Source organism: Coregonus clupeaformis, chromosome 29, assembly GCF_020615455.1.
Source record: "Coregonus clupeaformis isolate EN_2021a chromosome 29, ASM2061545v1, whole genome shotgun sequence".
NCBI classification, from domain to species: Eukaryota; Metazoa; Chordata; class Actinopteri; order Salmoniformes; family Salmonidae; genus Coregonus; species Coregonus clupeaformis.
This window is the reverse complement of record NC_059220.1, coordinates 16,621,169-16,639,101: the sequence shown is the minus strand read 5'-3', so window position 1 is coordinate 16,639,101 and position 17,933 is coordinate 16,621,169. Positions and strand designations below refer to the sequence as shown.

The window sequence follows — 17,933 nt, the reverse complement described above, 5'->3', positions numbered from 1 at the left end:
GGATTTGTATAGGTAAGTGTTGGAGATTTAAAACCTACCCTTTGCGCCATCAGGCTGCTCTCCAGTAAACTCCTGGATGTGTCGTATATTTAATATCCCAGTCCGGTTAGAAAGTGATTTAGTGGTACGATTCCTTTTTCAACCAACTTTTCTTTGCAACTTCTCCTATTCTCCAATGTGGTAGAGTACAAGCAGAAGCATCAGGAGGAGTTGTGCAATTTTTTTTGTTTTCCTCTTCCCCCCCCCCAAACAAAAAAAAATAATTCAAGCACCAAACTGAAGGTTACAATCGGCCCATCAACAACCTGCATGTAACTAAACTGTCGTGTCTCATGGCTTTTTGCCACTCCAACTGTCAATCAAAGCCAGGGGTTGTCAAGGTAATGAATGAATGATGTTTGGTGATGATGTTCAAGAGAGGGTGAATCTTTTTTGCCCGTTTTCATCCAGCAAGTCCGCGTCCTCTTTATGCCTCCGGATCGCTATCTTGTTTTATTATTACTGTAAAAAGAAAAAGAAAAAGAAATTAAGAGATTGCAATTCAGATCTTTCCTTTCCCCCGTAGGTATTTAGTCTATCTCGCCGTCTGAGATGAGTGAGTGTCAGCGAGTGTTGGCAGGTTGGCTGCTAGCTTGCTTATAGAACAGAGTCAGTTTGCTGCGCTGATCGGCGGGAGACTGAAATGACGGAACCCGGAAGTAGCGGTGGCCATAGCCAGTCCTACAACAGCTACAGAAAGAGAGGAGAGACCAAATCCTGTGACAGTATGCACAAGGACGGCTTTAACTCGGGGGGAGCCAAACAACACAGCTTCTACACTCCCAGCCAATTCCATTCGCCTATAAGAGAAAGGCAAAAAGAAAAGTAAAAAAAGCGCAGTATTTGTGTTAATCTGCAATGTATTCAGACCCGAAACAGCGTTTTCCTATACATGCCAACGCGAACCTGTAACGCTGTGTAATAATAGTACGAAAAGCCCGAGCTAAGGCGCACGACTAACTTGTTCTAGTTTTCACTATTGCAAATAGTCTGAAAGAAATACGCGTGGCACCTCGCACCCTTTATGCATCAAAAACAGTAATCATAAATATGACAACTGTGAAACATTGTTCACGTATCATCACTCCTGCTTAGTTTTCTCTCCAAAATATTTTAAACTTAGAACCCATCAAGCCATCAAAACCTTATTTCTAGTCATATCATCTATAGGCCTAACGTCACTGTAAATATATCGGATGCGTTTTGAGTTTAATTTATGAGCATGACGCTTACTTGTTATATTGTGTTGTGGGTATGGTCGGTGTGCCTAGTATGAAATACATCCGTAATACCTTCTAATCGTACTGCTAATTATGAACGAGGCTGTTTAGCAAATTAAACGATATGGCGCACCCCCTCTCAACCCGGAATGAACTTTTCCAAATAGAAAAAAGCTTTTGTAGAGAAAGTAATGTTGTATGTTTCTTTCGTCCAATCCCCTCTCTTGATAGAAATCCGTGCTTTACCTCAGAGTAGTCAATTATCAAAGCTCCACAAGATCATCAATCATGTGCAGTTTGAAGTTTAGAGGAGGAGCAACCCTCCGGCCATCGATTGCACGGAGGCTAGCCCTTCTTCACTGAGCCCAAGCATTTTTACGCACAAAACCGAAACAGGCCATCTATCTCTTTTAATATTTACCTCCATCCATGATAATTTACACTGTTACGCAGATGGCATCATCGTTATATTGATATGTTTTCACATAAATGGCTACATTTATGGCTCGGTGACATTTTTGTGGTTGTCGAAATTAACCATTCACAGGTTGGATGAGCTAGTGGGTTGGATTCAGCTGTAAGGTCAATAAACTCCCAACAAACGCGCCATACGGGTGCTTGGGTTGACAATAGAAATAGCAATTAAAAATATGTAATAAATGAAGCACCGTGACAACAATTATGTTTGTTGCCATAAGGGGGTGGGAAGCCCTACAAGAGAAAGTAGGACTGCAGGGTTGACAAACGACAGTATGGACATTTCAACGTGCAATAGCCCGAGAAGGAACTACAGTGTTGTGCGCAGAACGGCATGGCAGGGTCTCCAAATACGTCTGACCGCTGCTACATTCTGTGAACAGGACCAGGGGCTGGCTGTGTGAGCTTTTGAAGACTGTTGTTTTGATATTAGCCTGACTGCTTATAATGCTATCGTGCACTATGACTTGTACACATAACGCTTGCCTTTCCCCCACGGACAAACATGGTAAGTGAATCATATGTCCTTTGTTATAACTCGAAAAACGGAAGGTTCTCCAAAAGTGCAGTTGTGGAATGTCAGAAAGTCAAGCTATTTAAAGGAGCTGATATTATTAGGGTTACTGTAAATGTGTAAAATGATTCAGTCGCAGTACAGCTATCCAAAACAGGAAAGTCTCATTTTCAAGCGTTCAATAAGTAACATGTGCTACCTATTCACGTTATACGGTCAAACTCGTTTACAAAGTTTAATAATAAGAATATTTTTGATTTTCCATTTGTATTTTCGCCTAAAGGAGGTGGTGCAAACATTCGAAGAGCGTGTGAAAATTGCGGTGGTGATTATGCGTAACAGCCTTGATCTTCCAAAATGCACCTTAACCTTTTGAGCATTTAAAAGTTATATTTTTCAATTCATATAACACCATATTTTTGAATGTTTAGGAATGCATTTCAAAAGTTTATTTTTTAGATATTTTACTTGAAGTTCTTGGTACAACCTAAATACATGCTATTCATTACAATGTAATGCAATGCAATGGTAAATCCAAAATATAGCCTCAATCAGCATTCAAATCTAACATCAATCAGAATAACATCAAATAAATTAGAATCATGTCAGTGAGACATTATAGTTTAGTTATGGCAACTTTTATACACTTAATCCTCGTTCTGTATATTGTATTTCAATCCTTGTACTTAATAGGTTGCTAATTAATATTTAATTATACCATTAAGTTAGCCTTATAAAACATAGAACATAGCCTAGATTAAATGTAGGCTACCGCAAACATGTTCTCATGGTTTTGGAAACCAAGTGTTTGCAAACTAAGACGTTTCAAGTGTCCCATATCATGCCCAAGTAGGCCTACCCATTATGTTTCGCATTATATTTCCAATAAGTGGATTTCCCATTGTGTGACTTTTCAGACTTGAGGACTCATACATATGAAAAAAATCAGTGTTCAAGTAGACTCTTAACTCCGTCAACATGCGGATCCCTCGCCTCTGCAGAAGATGGCATTAACAGGCAGTAAAATTTCATCTGGTGGTGTCAAATTGAGGTCAGTTAGGGTTAAAGCTCTCGGTGTCGGTGTGGGACATGGCCAGCTGCGTTTTGATTCATTAGGGGGCAGCGGATCCATTTCAAGGAAAACACTACTGAGACGAGGCTAAAGATGCACTCCGTGTCACATCCTAAAAGTGCACCACTGTAACAAAGTAACCCCAAAACTCCCATTTCAAAACAGACACCAATCTTTACCCTTGAAGCAGCCGTCCTCTCCCCTACGCCATGGCTTCCTCTAAAGTAGCCTGGTAGCCTAGCTTGTTGCTAAATATGGAGAAATGTTTTGTTGATTTAATTCCTTCAAAAAGGTCACTGATACGAATCGGGGTTTAAATCCCCTTAGTGATCTTAAATACTTCTGAAGAAATAATCGCTGCTTAACCACAGGAACAAATAACATCGGCCTAATCTTGTTTGTAACTTTGTTCTGAGTTGGCCCTCCTTAGTATTTGAGATTATGCAAATAGGAAAAGATAATGTATAGAAAGACCACAGATAAGAGTAGATCATAGACTTTTCTGAAGGGGCCAGAAAACCAACAACTGTTCCCTAATCTCTTTCAGTAGCCTTAAAGTCAATAAAAATACAATTTTGAATTGCATTCAGGTATTTGATTTATGGTTATTTTCTTAAGTTTTATAGTAGGCTCATATTCAATTGATGTTCAGACAATATCAGTAGTCTATTGCATAATTATATTCTAGTTATTAACTAACTATTAATTTGTATAGTTTTGTTAACCTCAATGTTTAGGCTACATGATCTAAAGTGAAGTTAGCTTTGTTTATACATGGCCTTGTCAATGTTACGGCATTACGGCATTACCTCACCAGGCTGAACTCTTTCTGACCCCACGTGAAATGTGACTAGGGTCCCAGAAAGTGGAAAGCAACTCAAATACTTGTAAAAGTTTCGCGACTAACTGTAAATTCTTCAGCTCCAAAACCACTTTTTCCACTCTACGGATTCTCAGTCTTGTGTCGGAGGAGGGTGAGATAGCTACACAAAATGTAACTGTGGCTTTCTCCCTTGAAAATCTGTGGGATCTGTCTCAAAGACACTAAGCATGCCTAATGCGTAAAATATGCAGCCCTCTAGTGACATCTGGCGGAATGAACAAACACCAAACGTTGAAGCGCGCCACTATTACAAATTAATACAAAATAGGTCGTCTTTATGAAATACACATTTTCGTGACAACGAAAAATATGCACTGCAAATTGTGATAATAACGAATTAATTTCACATATAAACCATAGGCCTATATGTTTGAAGTGCAATTGAAGGCATTTTACAGCTGAAAATAGGCCTATTTGAAAAATATATTTTGTGAGTAGAGAGTATGGCTTCGATGCCCTGTATGTAATACATATGTTGAGCATAATTTGTATTGCACAGAACAATTTTTATGAGTGACATATGTACCACGCAGGGCAATGTGTGAGATCAAAATAAAGGTAACCAAATTTGTACCATTCGTTTTAAGATTACCATTAAATTGAGGAGAAACACAGTGACAGTTGCGACCATCATTAGTTATGGTTTCTGGCTCAATTCATGTAAAGGAATTTACTGGTACACAGGCCATTCATCCACTCAATGCAATTACACAAAGGTGTTTTTTTTCTGTACATGAAAGCTCCCACAATAGATAACTGCTGTTATAAAAAAAATTGCACATGAAACTCTGATGAAATACTTGAAATTCAATTTAGTTTTTTCGGGAAAATATGTTGAATGCATGTTAATCTGAAATTATTGTGATTTTTTTTTTTTATCAGGCTATTATTTGCCTGTTAATGTTACTGTTGCAATCCGTTGTTCATGTAGTGTTGTCAAATAAAATGAATAACAAAAACACATCAGTTTCACTCTTATCAGAAATCATAAAAATATGCTTGATTTATTTTGCCATCAACCCGTTTGAATTACTATCATATTTCTGAAAATAAAGATATTTTAGAATGTCTCTGCAATGTATTATTTATTCCTCGTCGATATCGTCGAAACATATTCATCCAAACATATCCACTATCATTTCCATTATATATAATAGAATCCGCCAAGGTCAATACAAATTAGGTTATGTTTAGTCGTAATGCTGTTTTGATATCTCCAAAACGAATTTCAAAACCAACCACCATTTCTCATAAGGACACAGGTTTCCTTGCAAATTATAGGCTATCATACTTTTTCCACAGAGGTAGGCTAGGTAGTGCTGCCGTCCCTCCCCGGCGGAAGCACGGTTTCAGCCAGGCATGGCAAGATTAGTGACCGTGGCGAGGACTATAGTCATATGCATCAAATGCTGCTGTAATGAGCTTGTATTGTATGTTTATCCTGAAACACTGGGTGTGCAAGAGTAGCGTAACTATAGCCTAATCCTTTGTCTCCTTCATATCGAACTGGCTGAGCATATATAAAGAAATGTGTAGCTAGACTATCAGTTATTTTGGGATTGACTAGGTGGACACGTATAGTGCCCATCTCCCCACATTACGACATGTATTAGAGAGAAGTTTAAGTGGAGCCCGAGAAACCGATAAATTAATAGCGGTGACCCTCTCTCGGTGCCTCTGTCGCTCATCATTTCTCAGACTTAAGGGGCTTAAAGAGGCAGTAGGACCCACCTTTTATTACATATCAAACGCTCTCTTCCTTATCTAGGCCTACATTATAGGAAATACATGCATCGTTGGCTGTTATGCGGATTTGGAAATAGAAACATGTCCAATAAAGTCACCCTCCCTCGCTGATCAAAGGGAAATATAGCTTTAGGCACCAAAGACACTACCCCGTCTATTTAAGTCGTTATTAAATTGTCTTAATTCCCCTCTCCACTTTAAGCTTAACATAAATTCCACCCTTGAGTTGTTTGTCCAATACAGAGGGAAAAAATATAAAAGTATTTTCATGGTTGCATTATGCCCCGGAATTGAGTGAAATCGGACAAAATAATCAAGAACGCAAATAGATGCGTTGGGTTGCCCTCTGGACAATTTGAGATGCTTTTATGCCAGCCTTGATGGCAAACGTGTTAAGATTCATAATTACCAATGCAGCGTTAACCCTCGGAATGTTTGTCAGACACACATCCAACAAAACAGATAACTATAGGCATATCTTATCTTAACTCAAGCTCCAGACACTACACGAAAATCCTAGTATGGATTTAAAGCTGCTTAAGACATCCATGTAATGCAGCCTATGCGTAAAAAGTCGATGTTAGCAAAGTTTTCATATTTGTTAACTCGAAAATCTGTAATAACATTCTTGGATAAATGTTAAACACTATATCTCCAGTTGAGCCACCTGTGCCATTGACGTTTACTCTCCCCATGTGTGTAAATGTCAAGTGCCCTATGCTGTGATAATAAAGTGTACTATGGCAAGCTCAACAGACAAGTGTTGCTTGAAAAGATTCAGAGGTGTCTTTGTGTGTATTTGTATTTGCCCTTAAAGCAATAAATATGTGTGATGACATTTAATGTTTTCTGTTTTGCATTCTAGATTGCTCTGTTATTTATTTCTATTTCACATAAGCCTGGTGTAGATTTAACGATCCTACAGTCAAGCACGGCCATGTTAGACTTGATTAAAGCTTGAATCCTTAATTGAAACAATGACAAATCAGGCGCTCTCATCTGTGTTTTGGTAAAAAGCTTAGGGATGGGCCTGGATAAATGTAACCACTACTATATTCATATATACATATTCTTCAAGAATCAATGGGTATATATAATGGGTATATATAATTAATTGATAAGTCCAACAATGGATGTAACAACTAAGGATTCCAGCTTTGAAGGTATAGTTTTGGAATAAAATAAATTGAAACAAACTATTGACAGTGCTGCTCACCCTATTCAACCTGAAGTTGACAAAACAGCTATTAAGAAACCCAAGAGGCTTCATGATGTAACTAGTGAAAGGTCATATGAATCCAAGAGTTTGGTCTCTCAGTCTCTGACTACTCTGAATGCAGTGAAGGTCCTGTGTATTTCATATGATTTACGGTTCCCAGGTCACATTTCTGTTGGAAACCCTCACTGACTGACCTCATTGATACTCACATGGGCCCTCGAGATTACAAACACCGGCTGGCGTACATCTGAAAACACACACCAACCAGTCTCCGATAACTTAAATCACATCTCATCCATGACATCTCAGACAATTGTTAGAGAGAAAGAAAAAAATTAAAGATGCAGGTAAACAAATGCAGATGGCATGTTTGTTCCTTTTTTTTTTTTTTTCCTGCTCCTTCCTGTCTCTGTTGCATTTCCCCGCTCTATCCCTTCCCCACCCTCTCCAAACCCATCTCAGTTCTGCAGGAGTTCACATGATCAAGCAAGGTACCCAGGTAATTACCACACATTGTCAAATAAAGCGACCGCTGATTCAAATGAGGAGTGAAATATCAAAGAGCAGCGTTGCCTTTGCAGCCAGCCACTTATCCAAATAGGAGACAGAGAGGAGATCTGAGGAGTAGGGGGACCTGCCGAGAGGAGAGGCACTGACAACAGTCAGACACCAATTCTTTAGATAAATATCACTGCAACCAAACATGCTGGAGTTCACCTATTATAGAATAGTATAGCCTGTACCACACATATTCTACACGTACATTATCAATACCTCATATCCTCAGGGTGACCGTGAGAGCAACCTTACGAAGAGATATTCAATATAGTTCTGATTACACTTCTGGTTTACTACTCCATGAGTCAACTCAAAGGTCAAAGGTTGTCAATCTCACCAGTGAGTCTGGTTGGTGTGGTGAAGCAGTGCCTTCTGGGCAATCAATGACTGCTGTATCTGAACATGACAGGTTGTCACACAACATTCTATGGGATCTCATCACATGCAAAGTTATACCCATATAAATATATGATTTACTGCTACCTAGGTTTTGACAACTACATTTTAAACAAAAAAGAGTAAGTAGGTAAATTATTGTACGGATGTCCTCTATTACAGAGGGACATTTATGGGCTAGATTCTTAATGTTTCAATTGAATGGTGTGACGGATGCAAGTAAAGCAGACAACCAAACAGTAGCTTACCACGTTTGCTGTTGTAATGCCCTCTTCCCCAGAGGTGGTATGTGTTTATGAAGTGAATTGACTGCAACAACAAGGAAAAGGAGCAATGAGACATTCCAGCATTGTTAGTCTCCATTACATTACATATATCTCATGATATTACCTCAATTTCTGCACATCTGACACCGTGATTTGCCCACATCTTTCAAGAAAACTCAAGAACCACAAAATGAGTGGTAGGTGAATTCAATGATCAATGTAAATGCTGAGGAAATTAAATCAGAGAAGCATATTTTCTTCTCCCTTCGAGTTACAACTAGACAAGCAGTGTCCTGGGATTTCAGAACTGCATTCAACCAGAGTACCTGTAATTTGACTTGCTACGTCTAAACGGAAGTTGAATGGGTTACATTGTGAAACAACAAATAAAATACTTGCAATGGTTTAGTGGGTGTGTTCCATGGTTGCAGGCGAAATAGGGTCTGCAAGAATGTTTGAGTGTTTAATACTATAAACACACTTCCTCCCTCTGGCTTACTGAGGGCTCATAGGGATACTTTACATGTAAATATTCATAGAGCAATAGGCTGGGTCCATTAATTATTAAGTACAGTAAAGAAGTGTAATACTTCAATGTTTAACATATGAATCTTATATTTTATTAGATGAGCTTGAAGATGAACAAGGGGTAGAAAGCCATTTCTCAGAAATTGCCGTGTGATAAGCCCGAGGAACACAACATGGAGGGAATAAAGACATGCTCACTATGTCTCCTCCAGCTCCTGGCCATTTGTAATGAAATTCAAATGTAATAATATCTTCTTGGACTCACAGAACATATAGCCATTCTAGGAGGATGGGCGAATATAGCGTGTAGACACACTTGACAACTATTCTAGGGCTGATACACACACTCGTACACAGACTTTTGAAACTATACATATATTCTTCATAAATTCATATTGTGGGTATATTAGTGTGTGAATAACGCAGGCCCCAACAAATATCAACTACAGCGTCACAACGCAATTGTGCACTAAATTACACTTTTCTCTAAAAAACAAACTTTTTAAATTTGTATAAGGGTTATAGGTCACAGTACATTTTAGTATTTTTAAATTTATTTTTAGTCATTTAGCAGATGCTCTTATTCAGAGCGACTTGCAGGAGCAATTAGGGTGAAGTGCCTTGCTCAAGGGCACATTGACAGATTTATTTTCTCTTTTTCTCACCTAGTCAGCTCGGGGATCCCAACGCTCTTAAGTGCTAGGCTACCTGCCACCCAATACCGATTGATGTACTTTCACACTTGTCTTAATGCTCTCTGTAAGTTTCCAGGTGAACTGTGTCTGACCGCATTCCTCCTGCCCTGCTCCTCTGAGCAGCTCTGGGGCCTGTGGCTAGACTCATGACAGATTGTCACAAGGTGATGGAACTCGAGTGGGGCCACTAGTGAGGACTAGTAAGACCAGAGTTTTGACATGTAAGAAGAACATTGAGGCTGTCTGTAACCTTAGGTTCTACTGAAATAGTGTTCATGTCCTGAATACGTAAACCTCAATGCGATGGTGATTTGAGAATTTGGAGTAGCTACAAAACAGAAAAGTGACTGCAAAGAGTACTTCTCTTTTCAATATATTCTTGTAAATGGTACAGTATAGAAGCCGATATTCAGTTTTATTCCCTTAGAGTCGGTTAGTTAAAAGTGATTCCATAAAATATTAAGTTACAGGAAGTAAAATGATAAATAAATGAGTAATTCAACATTTCTGTTCTGATTTCATACATGTCTCTCATTTCCCAGCACTATAATCCTCCCATAAGCCCGAAAGAGAGCACAGCTGATAATGTAATACAAATGGAAATATTCCATTTTTCAAATGGAGATCAAATGTAATTCAATGCACATTTAACTATTGACTCTCTCGATTGAGATTGTTTCAGGCGTGATTGTGAGAGCAGGAAGATGAAGTTGAGTGGAATACTGATGGATGTTCAAGGGTTTTAATTTAAACATTACATACTGTAAGTTATATAGTGACAGTATGGGAGAGTCATGGAATATGAGTAGAATTATGACTAAGATACCAGCTCAATTTTCCCTTATGGTTACACATTCTGTTGTAGCATTGTCAGAAATGAACTAGATATTTGTGTCTCTTCTATTGATACGAGTCAAAAGCAAAGACACTCTTGACATTATGTAAAAGATCAACATGTCTCAAAAGGAAGTATTATGGGAGTGAAATTGAATCTATCATTGCGGTAGAAATGGAAGAGAAGGAATAACCAGTCACCATTATGGGAACTAAAAACAATGGTTTTGTGATAGGAGCAGACGTAACACTCATGGAGCGGCGACGGGAGTCATACCGCCTAGATAGGGAGCCGCCAGGAGATCTGTGGTCCGTGGTTGTGTAGGGGGTGCTGCCCACCTCCATGGGTGAGGATTCGGAAGCAGGACGGCTTCCATAGCTCAGATGGGGTGAGCATCGAGGCTCCGGGAGGTGTTGGGAACGCCATTTCTCTCTCAACATGACGTCAAGACGGATGGACGTGGTGATGAGGGTATCAAGGTCCATCTCGTCGTCCCAACATGTGAGTTCCGTCTTGATGTCCTCCCGTAAGCCTCTCCTGAAGGCTGTACGCAGAGCACGCTCATTTCAGCCGGAAGACGCCGCCACCGTGCGAAACCTCAGAGCGTACTCGGACTGGTGGCTAAGTAGACCGGCGAATCAGAGCGCCGGAGGGGAGCAACGGGAGGAGACGTGACAGGTTTAGTCTCTTACCATCCCCAGTATTGTATCTATTACCAATTCCCTCAGTGGAATGAGGATTCTATGTTCATCCTATCATTACCAAGTGGTAATATTGTAATCTATTAGTGTGAATGAGCTAATTGTCCATTTTCTCACTTACTAATTAACCCAGGAAAAATATTAATAGGACAAATTGAGACCATGCTATGGTTAACCAACTTTATTTCCACAGTGGTTCGTCAATATGCATGAGCTACATCAAAGAACAGAATCAAAGATGAGACCCTTCACAAAGCCACAACCCCCTTCTTAATAAGAATATGTAAATGTATTCATTTTAGTTGTGCTCTAGTGTTAGCATAACATGTTTATATACTGTTTGTGTACAAAACACATGGTCGCTTTGGGATCTTTCCCTCAAAGGCAGTTCAGTCACAATATACTGTACATGAGGTTTGGTAAGGATATTGTAGTTACATTGAATTACAATGTATTTGGTAAGTGCATGTGTTGTTACATGTAAGTAGTTATATACAGGGTAACTACATACTGTAAGGTCAACTTAATATAACATTTTATAAGTAATTCCTTCATGTGCCATGGCCACCGTGACTTTCTATTTGGACATCAGAATTCTATCTGCCCAACATCGTGACTATCCTCATATGGAGTTGGATGAATGCTGCATGACATAGCTTCAGAATACATGGAGAAAAGAGTCAAATTGCAATGAGACATTTGAGGAGTGCTTTGACAACGTGACAACCTGACAACCATTAAGAATGTTTGAGAATAGCTGGTGTTACTTAACAATACGTTTCCAGGGAGTTCCCGTCATGGCGATTCATGGATCAATGCCCAGGAAATATGAATATGCTTTTGAAAAAACAGCAATGACCTATTGTCTTTGGTCAAAATACACATCTAATTTATCAAAATACTCTGCTTCTTGGATTAAATCTTAGTGACAGAAATGTAAAATACACCAAAATTGTCTTGGCTATTCACAGACTCTCAATTCAAACCATGGGAAAATGCAGAATCATCATTTTGGGTTGTAAACCACCCAGCTTCAGGGTATATGAAATGCCCCAAAATAGCAGGTAATTTTGGTAGTACAGCTATATTCTTTGTTCCTTGCTGCATTCAACATTTTTTCCCTGACTATATCTGAACATGATATCCTGCCTTCTCCTTTAATATTCACTGGTGGTTAATTATTAAAGGTATGTATTTGAATTATAAATATAATAGTTATACAGCAGTAGGCAAAGCAGTCATATAGCCTCAGGCTAAACCCTTCCATTACCCATTATTTCCCTGCTTCCTAGCTCTATGTCATCTCCAAAAACAACCAGGCATTCCTTTGTACTTGCCTACCCCACTCCCCACTTTGGCCACCACACATACAAAAAATCCCACCCCCTCGATATGTATGGGTGCAGCCTCCTTGAAGTAGGGTGTCACACTTGTCTTAAATATAATGAATCGCTATATCTTCAAGGCTTCCCCGGCTCCCAAACTCTCCCCACATCCTGCTTCTTTCCCCTTCCAAATCTTAACATTCATCTTAAGACAGGGAAAGCCCAGAATGCAGCCAATGTTATAAATAATTTCAAAGAATGTGCTTTTTGCCTCTCCCTTCGCTCCTTCGCTCCTTCCCATCATCCTGCCGCTGTTTGCTAGCTCATCTCTCCTTGGAATTTGTGAGTAGGAAGGTTTGGAGGGAAGAAGTATAGAATCTGTCAAACAACAAGTTTAAAGAGTCACATGACATTTTGATCCTCTGGTTCTGGTCTGGTTGAATGTGCGGTGTGCTTGAGGGTTTTATTTTTCTCTTGCAACCCAGTGGGAGTTGTTGAGATACAGAATGTTGATGTTTATTTTAATACAAATGATCATTGGTGTAAGACTTATTTCCCCCACTAACACGTGAACTAACCACTTCAAATGCTTGTGCTTCATGCAATGCTACCTATCCGCATTATTTCATTCTACTACCAAGAAGCAAACTTATATCTTAAGGAAATACCCTTACCTATGCTTAATCCATCAAGCGGATTACTAATTTTCTCCCAATTTCCGCTGCTATCCTAAGAATCCAAAGAATGATTGATAACAGAGGAAGGAAAAGCACAGTGGTACTGTTTTTAACCTTGCTACGGTTATCAATCCGCTTTATGCCCATGAAGGTAATAAAGGAGACAATGAATTAGTCATTAAAGCACAGGTCAGTTTATTGGAATCCCTGATTGAACTGTAAAATGACTTCTTCTTCCAGTCTGCCTGCAGGACCAGGGCCAGGATGGAGGGAAATCTACCGGAGGAAGAAATAAAAAGAAGCCGAGACAGGAAATGGACACAGCAGAAATCTTGCATTAGAGCTTTTTAATTTTGCCTCTAAGTAGGTGATAGAGAGATGGACTATTGGCGCAACTGACAAATACAGACCTGTCTCATCTCAAAATCTTTACTACATCATCTCCAAATAATCACATGTACAGTAGCCTACATATGACAGAGATAATGTCACCCTTACTGACCAAAGCTTCAGACTTCAGTTTGATGTTGGACTGTAGCCTGAATTGAGTTGTCAGACTGTCATGGTGCTAGCCTAGTGGGAGGATGAAGATATGGTGACCCCCTCTTTAACAAAGTTTTTCTATGAAAAGATGGAAGGCTACATGGTCAAACAGGCAAACAGAAACCCCTACATAGCAGCCTAAGGAAAATAATAGAGAGATCTGAGGATGAAAGGCAGCATAACCATAGACAGTGTATAACACATTATTTGGCTATAGATGGGTTAGGTAAATGGAATAAGGGAATCGAAATAAAATGGGTTATATGAGGTAGATAGTCTGTGTTGCCCCCACCCTCTCCTCCCCTCATCCCTCCCTCCCCTACTGACCACTTACATGGTTAATCTTTGTGGCCTTCCCCCTGTTCCCGTTGCCAAGGGATGCTGCTGATGAGAGTGCTGACTTATGTTTGTCACCATTTATTAAGTAATGTGGTTGTTGGCTCCGCTTCAAGAGAAGTAACAGAGTGAGACCTTGGATGCCTGCTGGAGCCCAACAGAGTAATGCCTGTGACTGGATAGGAGATTATGAAGGGGTTCAACCATTTCAGACATACTGTTGGAAGAGGATCTATAGGAATTGGAGCTGTGTGTAAAAATACCACTATGTCAGTGGGGATCTCAGACAGGCAATTCCACTCTGCATACAAAATCCTCTTACATCACCCAAACGCAGATTTGCCTCTGAAATAATAATGTGCATGCATTTATACTTTGATTAATACAAAAGATCCATCTAGCTTGTATTAATACATCTTAGTTAGCCTTGGGTCAGCTTAAAAAAAACACGGATCCTGACCCAGAGTCCATGATTAACTGATGGCATGTCAGGGTCTATGGGAGGCCAATTATCACTACGCCTGACATCAGAGGGACTGGAGAGATGTCTTTAAGGAACAAACTAGGCCTGTGAATGTTATGTCTACTCCTCAGGAATCCGGAGGAATCAAATTAGAGATGGCTGGAAAAGTTGAGCTCAGGTGTTTTGTGGGGACATGGGGGTTAGTGGGGACAGTGTGTTTTGTGGGGACATGGGGGTTAGTGGGGACAGTGTGTTTTGTGGGGACATGGGGGTTTGTGGAAACCAGGAGTCTTGATTGATTCGTACCTCTGTAATTTCTTGTTTACAGACTTGTGTACAAGCTGTCATCCCACTCTCTCCTATCCCTCAACTAAGTGGAACTTTCCTTTCCTTCCATTTACTCCCTCCCTTTCTCCCTCTCTCTGTCTCATTGGTGGTAGCCATGGTAGCACCAATGAGCACCATGACTCTAATGAGTGAAATTGCTTATGAAGGGAATCTGTTTCTGATGGTGGGCTATGATTAATGTACTCTGACAACATGTCTTCCCTCCAGGTGCTTTGCTCAGCTACGACAGCTGCGTGACGTAACCTCGTCAAAGCCACCCATTTCTCGCAGGGGGAGCTGCCTCCCATGGGGAAGGTGATGTATTCTATCTAGAGAGTGGTTTATTTCTGCTCATGAAAAGGAGGAAGTAAATATCAGCTCTAAATTAATTGTGCCAGCGCAGCATTGGCACTGCATGATGAAAGGTATCTAAGCCGTGATGAAGTTACTGTGAGTGAGTGTGAATGTTAGCTGGCCTGGAGCACAAGGGGCCAATGTGGGGACCCACACAGTTCAGCTCAGCCCCTGCCTCAGCTGTTGGCTTGCATCTGTTTCAGCACTGGTGTAGGTTTCAGGAGAGTCCTGTTAACGATGAGAGATTGGCCACAACTAAAGGCCATTTATGAATGTCTTATTAATGTTACATGAAAATAGGCCTTGTTTTAAACATACCTTCAAACATCTAAGCCAACGGCACAGACAATCTGCTTTAGACCCTTGCATAAACTGCTTATAGCTCAGTGCATTAAAAGTTACTTTTAGCCATACATCATTGTACCATTAAAGTGTCTACATGGGAACTGAAAATCATGTACCCATACATCCAGAGACTGTAAATTGATTATGTTACGTGGATGTAGTTAATGGTACTATTTGTCAGCAAACTCCTCTCATATTTAGAGGTTTAATTCCCAAAACATAAAACTGTAATATGCATATTGCTCCTTACATCTTCATAGAAAAGTATGTAGCCTAACATACTCATTCTATTTTAACTTCCCATCTCAATATAGTATGCACCATTATCTAGAGAATTCTGAACAATGATCCAACTAGCCCTAACAATCTTCTTCTCATTTATGGCCTAGTATCTCGTTGTCGAGGAGATGAGACCTCACTAAGCCAATGAGCTTCAACAAAACAGAAGTCATTGCCCGGGCTTAGCTAGCGTAAATGATCCTAGAATAACATGGAGCATATTGGGCATTCAGCAGAGGCCTGGATGGCCATACCTGTTCCAGACAAGTAAGCTTTAATACCCTGGCTTTATGGAGGAACTAATGACCAAGTTCATGCACAGGGGACAGGTGACCAGCTGACCATATGGAGAGAGGGAGAGTGAGGAGGGGTAGCTAGAGGACGACACAGCAGAAGAACTGGAGATATTATTCAATTATTAGGGATATGAAAGGGATATGATGAGGAAAAGAGGAGAGGAGAGCAATGTGAATGGCTAAGCAGAAAGGGTATATTTTGTGGGAGAATGTATGGTCTGTGGGAGTATGTCAAGTCTAAATACCATGCACCATGAATATTATGGTCTGAAGGACCAATGGTACATGGATCATCCATGTATGGTGAAAAGGACCATTTATGTATTGTCATGAGACCATTTGATGTATTGCAAAATACCTCAATCAATATTTTGGGTGGAGCCAGACTCTTAGTGTCCCCACAAACCCTCTGCTGTGGTTTGACACCATCTCTAATTGCATGTGAATTTTATCCCAAATCAATTCCTAGTAATTTCCGCCATAAAGATGACTCGTCACCCTGTTCCAGCCAGATGCTGAGCTATGAGAAGGAGAAAAAGAGAGAGAAAATGCTCAATTTCATCATGAAGATATACAGTAATTGTCTCTTCCCTTTGCAGAACAAAGAGCAATCAAACTATGTGTTTATTTTAAATTTTCTACGCATGTTTTATCTCCACATATGCCGCTCATCATGGGGAGGCTTCTCTATGTGATCGGATGGGGAGGAGCAGATGGAGATATGTAGAAGGGGGTGGCGGATCTGCGATGGTGGCAAGAACATTATCACAGTCTTATATTTCTGCCTGTCTATAACCTACATTCATAAGCCCTGGCGTTAAATGTCTCGAGCACAGACAATGTTTTCTGGCAGAAGACAGGTTGACGGCTGATAGGGAGAAAGACAGAATAAATGACGGGGTTCCATCAGGGTGCCTCTGAGGCTTATTAGGAGGGGGTGGCGGGGAGAGGGACTCTGGATCCCTGGTCCCAAACACGGAATGAATAATAATTGTGTCACTGCGGCGCCGGGTCACCCATCACTGTCTAATGCATGCAGCTGATTAATTGTAAGAATGGATCAACATTATGTCCTTCTGCGGCGACGCTTAATTGTGTCCCCCCTTTCACCCTCCCTCACCCGCCTCCACCTCGCTCATTGCTCTTAATGTAATGACTGGGCGGCTGCTTGGAGCAGGACACGTGGTTGGATATTCGGTCTTTCTCAGGTTGGTGGGACACTAAAACATCCACCCAAACCCCCACCTGCACCCCCTTACCCGCTTCTCCCCCACTCTGACTCCCCCCTCAGAACATCACACCCCCTTCTCCCTCCTTTCTCCCCCTCTGAACATTGAGAAACCAGCCACCAGCACCATCTTCCACAGCTCCATCTCTGTGTTTATGTCCACACCACGGCAGTGTTAAAGGACATTTTCAAAAAATGTCTACTTCATGTTCATCATCTCCAGCACCACCCCAACATATGTGCAAATGGCACATTTCCATGTTTTGTACAAAAAAAGATAGAGGAAGATAAGTGTTTCCAATGACATCAACAAACAATTAGAAGGAAATTAGTAGGCAATTAGTAGGCAAGGCCTACTTATAATTGGTTAAAATCTAGTGCTGATCGATTAACTGAAATGTAGGTTATTTTCATTTTTTAAACAACTTGACCAATGTCGCTTCAATTATTTGAATTCCATTTCGTTTTTGTTTCTTTTCTGTGAGCTCAATGCGCACACTGCAGAGTTTCTATAGAGATAAATCAGATCAAGCTGGAACTGTGCAATGTCGTAGGGAGATGTAGTTTCCAACAGGCCAATATTCTACAATGACCATAGTCCACTGTGCGCC

At 40.4% G+C, this 17,933-nt stretch overlaps 1 protein-coding gene across 3 annotated transcripts in view; it reads right to left on the bottom strand.

Annotated features, from left to right (window-relative positions):
* The window catches only part of LOC121544764 (homeobox protein Meis2), a 103,633-nt gene extending 102,829 nt beyond the window's left edge, over positions 1-804 (bottom strand). The window contains exon 1 of one of the 3 annotated variants that reach the window (XM_041854895.2): positions 39-804. In XM_041854895.2, the coding sequence (XP_041710829.1) occupies positions 39-50 (12 nt within the window). In that variant the 5' untranslated portion in view covers positions 51-804. The remainder of the gene's footprint in view (positions 1-38) is intronic. The other 2 variants (XM_041854893.1, XM_041854896.1) reach the window with 2 other exon arrangements.
* Between the last annotated feature and the right edge of the window lie 17,129 nt (positions 805-17,933).